The following is a 2,389-nucleotide window of genomic DNA, read 5'->3' on the forward strand; positions in this document are numbered from 1 at the left end:
CCGGTGATGATTATTTGGGATTCCCGGGGAATTCGGGAAGGCGGAGCTGTCACCTGGAGAATTCCCGTTCTGGGAAAAGAGGAATTCCTGCTTTTCCAGGGATTCTCGGCTGGGGCCGCGGCACCCTCTGGTGTCCGCAAAAATCCGGGAATCCTGGAATTTTGGAGGCTGGAAAAGCCCCGGGACCACCGAATCCCAAAATTCCATGGATTTTAAATCCCGGCAGGAACAGGAATCCCATTTTCCCGATGTCGAGATGGGAATTTGGGAGATTTTCCAGGATTTTGGATGTTGGGAACGTCCCAAACACTGGGATGGGGAGGGATCTGATCCCGAAAAAAAGGAGGAATTCCTGCTTTTCCAGGGATTCCCAGCTGGGCCTGTGGCGCCCTCTGGTGTCTGCAGAAATCCAGGAACCTTGGAATTTTGGAGGCTGGAAAAGTCCCGGGACCACCCCGATCCCAAAATTCCATGGATTTTAAATCACAGTGGGAATGGGAATCCCATTTTCCCGGTGCCAAGGGGGCAATGTGGGAGATTTTCTGTGATTTTGGATGTGGGAATTTCCCTATAATCGGGATGGGGAGGGATCTGATCCCAAAAAAAGGAAGAATTCCTGCTTTTCCAGGGATTCCCAGCTGGGGCTGTGGCTCCCTCTGGGAATCCTGGAATTTTTGAGGCTGGAAAAGCCCCAGGACTGCCCCAATCCCAAATTCCCATGGATTTTAAACTCCAGCGGGAACGGGAATCCCATTTTCCCGATGCCGAGGTGGGAATTTGGGAGATTTTCCGGGATGGGTTTGGATGTGGGAACGTCCCAAACACCGGGATGGGGAGGGATCCGATCCCAAAAAAAGGAATTCCTGCTTTTCCAGGGATTCCCGGCTGGGGCTGCGGCGCCCTCTGCTGTCCGCAGAAATCAGGGAATCCTGGAATTTTGGAGGCTGGAAAAGCCCCAGAACCACCTCGATCCCAAATTCCTTGGATTTTAAATCCCAGTGGGAATGGGAATCCCATTTTCCCTATGCCGAGATGGGAATTTGGGAGATTTTCCGGGATGGGTTTGGATGTGGGAACATCCGGAACAATGGGATGGGGAGGGATCCGATCTGGGGCTGGGAGAGCCGGGAATGGAGGGAATTCCCTGGGAAAGGGGGGATTTATTGGGATCTTGGGAAGGAATTCCCGGCTGGGCTGCAATTCCCAGGGAAAGTCCCGGGATGGATTTGGGATACCAGGAATGTCCCAGGATGGATTTGGGATCCCAGGAATGTCCCAGGATGGATTTGGGATCATGGGAATGTCCCAGGATGGTTTTGGATCCCGCTGGAACAGCAGGAAGTGCCCGGATTTGAGCAGGATGGTATTTCCAATCCCTTCCCATCCCAAACAATTCCATGATTTTCCTGGCTCCTCAGAAGTTCATTCCTGGTAGTAATTCCAGTCTCAATTCCCATTTTTTATTTTTCCGGCAGCTCCTTCCTCCCCTGCCTGGTGTCCTGGATCAACCGCACCTTCTTCCGCCTCCTCTACAATTCCCGCACGGAAAACGTGGCCCGGAGCCACCGGATCTTCACCTACGAGTGCCGCTTCCGCCAGCACGTCCAGGATTGGGCCATTCCCATGTAAATTCCCAATCCTGGCCCCTTTTTCNTTGGATATTATCTCCTGGAATTCCTGCTCTGGATCAGGTGGGAAAACCCTCGGACACCGCCAGGATTTTCGGGAAGGATTTTCCAAGCCGGCCTCATCCCGGTTTTCCCGATTTTCTGCCGGTGATGATTATTTGGGATTCCCGGGGAATTCGGGAAGGCRGAGCTGTCACCTGGAGAATTCCCGTTCTGGGAAAAGAGGAATTCCTGCTTCTCCTGGGAATGGTTCGGGCTGCGATTCTCGGCTGTGGCTGCGGCGCCCTCTGGTGTCCACAGAAATCCGGGAATCCTGGAATTTTTGAGGCTGGAAAAGTCCCCAGACCTACCCGATCCCAAATTCCTTGGATTTTAAATCCCAGTGGGAATGGGAATTCCATTTTCCCGATGTCGAGATGGGAATTTGGGAGATTTTCCGGGATGGGTTTGGATGTGGGAACGTCCCAAACACTGGCATGGGGAGGAATCCGATCTGGGGCTGGGAGAGCCGGGAATGGAGGGAATTCCCTGGGAAAGGGGGGATTTATTGGGATCTTGGGAAGGAATTCCCGGCTGGGCTGGAATTCCCAGAGAATGTCCCAGGATGGTTTTAGATCCTGCTGGAACAGCAGGAATTGTCGGGATTTGATCAGGATGAGATTTCCGATCCCTTCCCATCCCAAACAATTCCATGATTTTCCTGGCTCCTCAGAAGTTCATTCCTGGTCTCAATTCCAGCCTCAATTCCCGTTTTTTTTTTA

At 52.5% G+C, this 2,389-nt stretch overlaps 1 protein-coding gene across 1 annotated transcript in view; it reads left to right on the forward strand.

Annotated features, from left to right (window-relative positions):
• Positions 1-761: 761 nt before the first annotated feature.
• LOC130588131 (L-gulonolactone oxidase-like) overlaps positions 762-2,389 on the forward strand; it is a gene marked incomplete at its 3' end in the record, with an annotated part of 6,002 nt that continues 4,374 nt past the window's right edge. Inside the window, exons 1-2 of the mRNA XM_057389092.1 lie at positions 762-769; positions 1,476-1,625. Coding sequence (XP_057245075.1) covers positions 762-769; positions 1,476-1,625 — 158 coding nt within the window. The remainder of the gene's footprint in view (positions 770-1,475; positions 1,626-2,389) is intronic.

Source organism: Malurus melanocephalus, unplaced genomic scaffold, assembly GCF_030028575.1.
Source record: "Malurus melanocephalus ecotype Western Australia unplaced genomic scaffold, MMel_1.1 scaffold_3434, whole genome shotgun sequence".
NCBI classification, from domain to species: Eukaryota; Metazoa; Chordata; class Aves; order Passeriformes; family Maluridae; genus Malurus; species Malurus melanocephalus.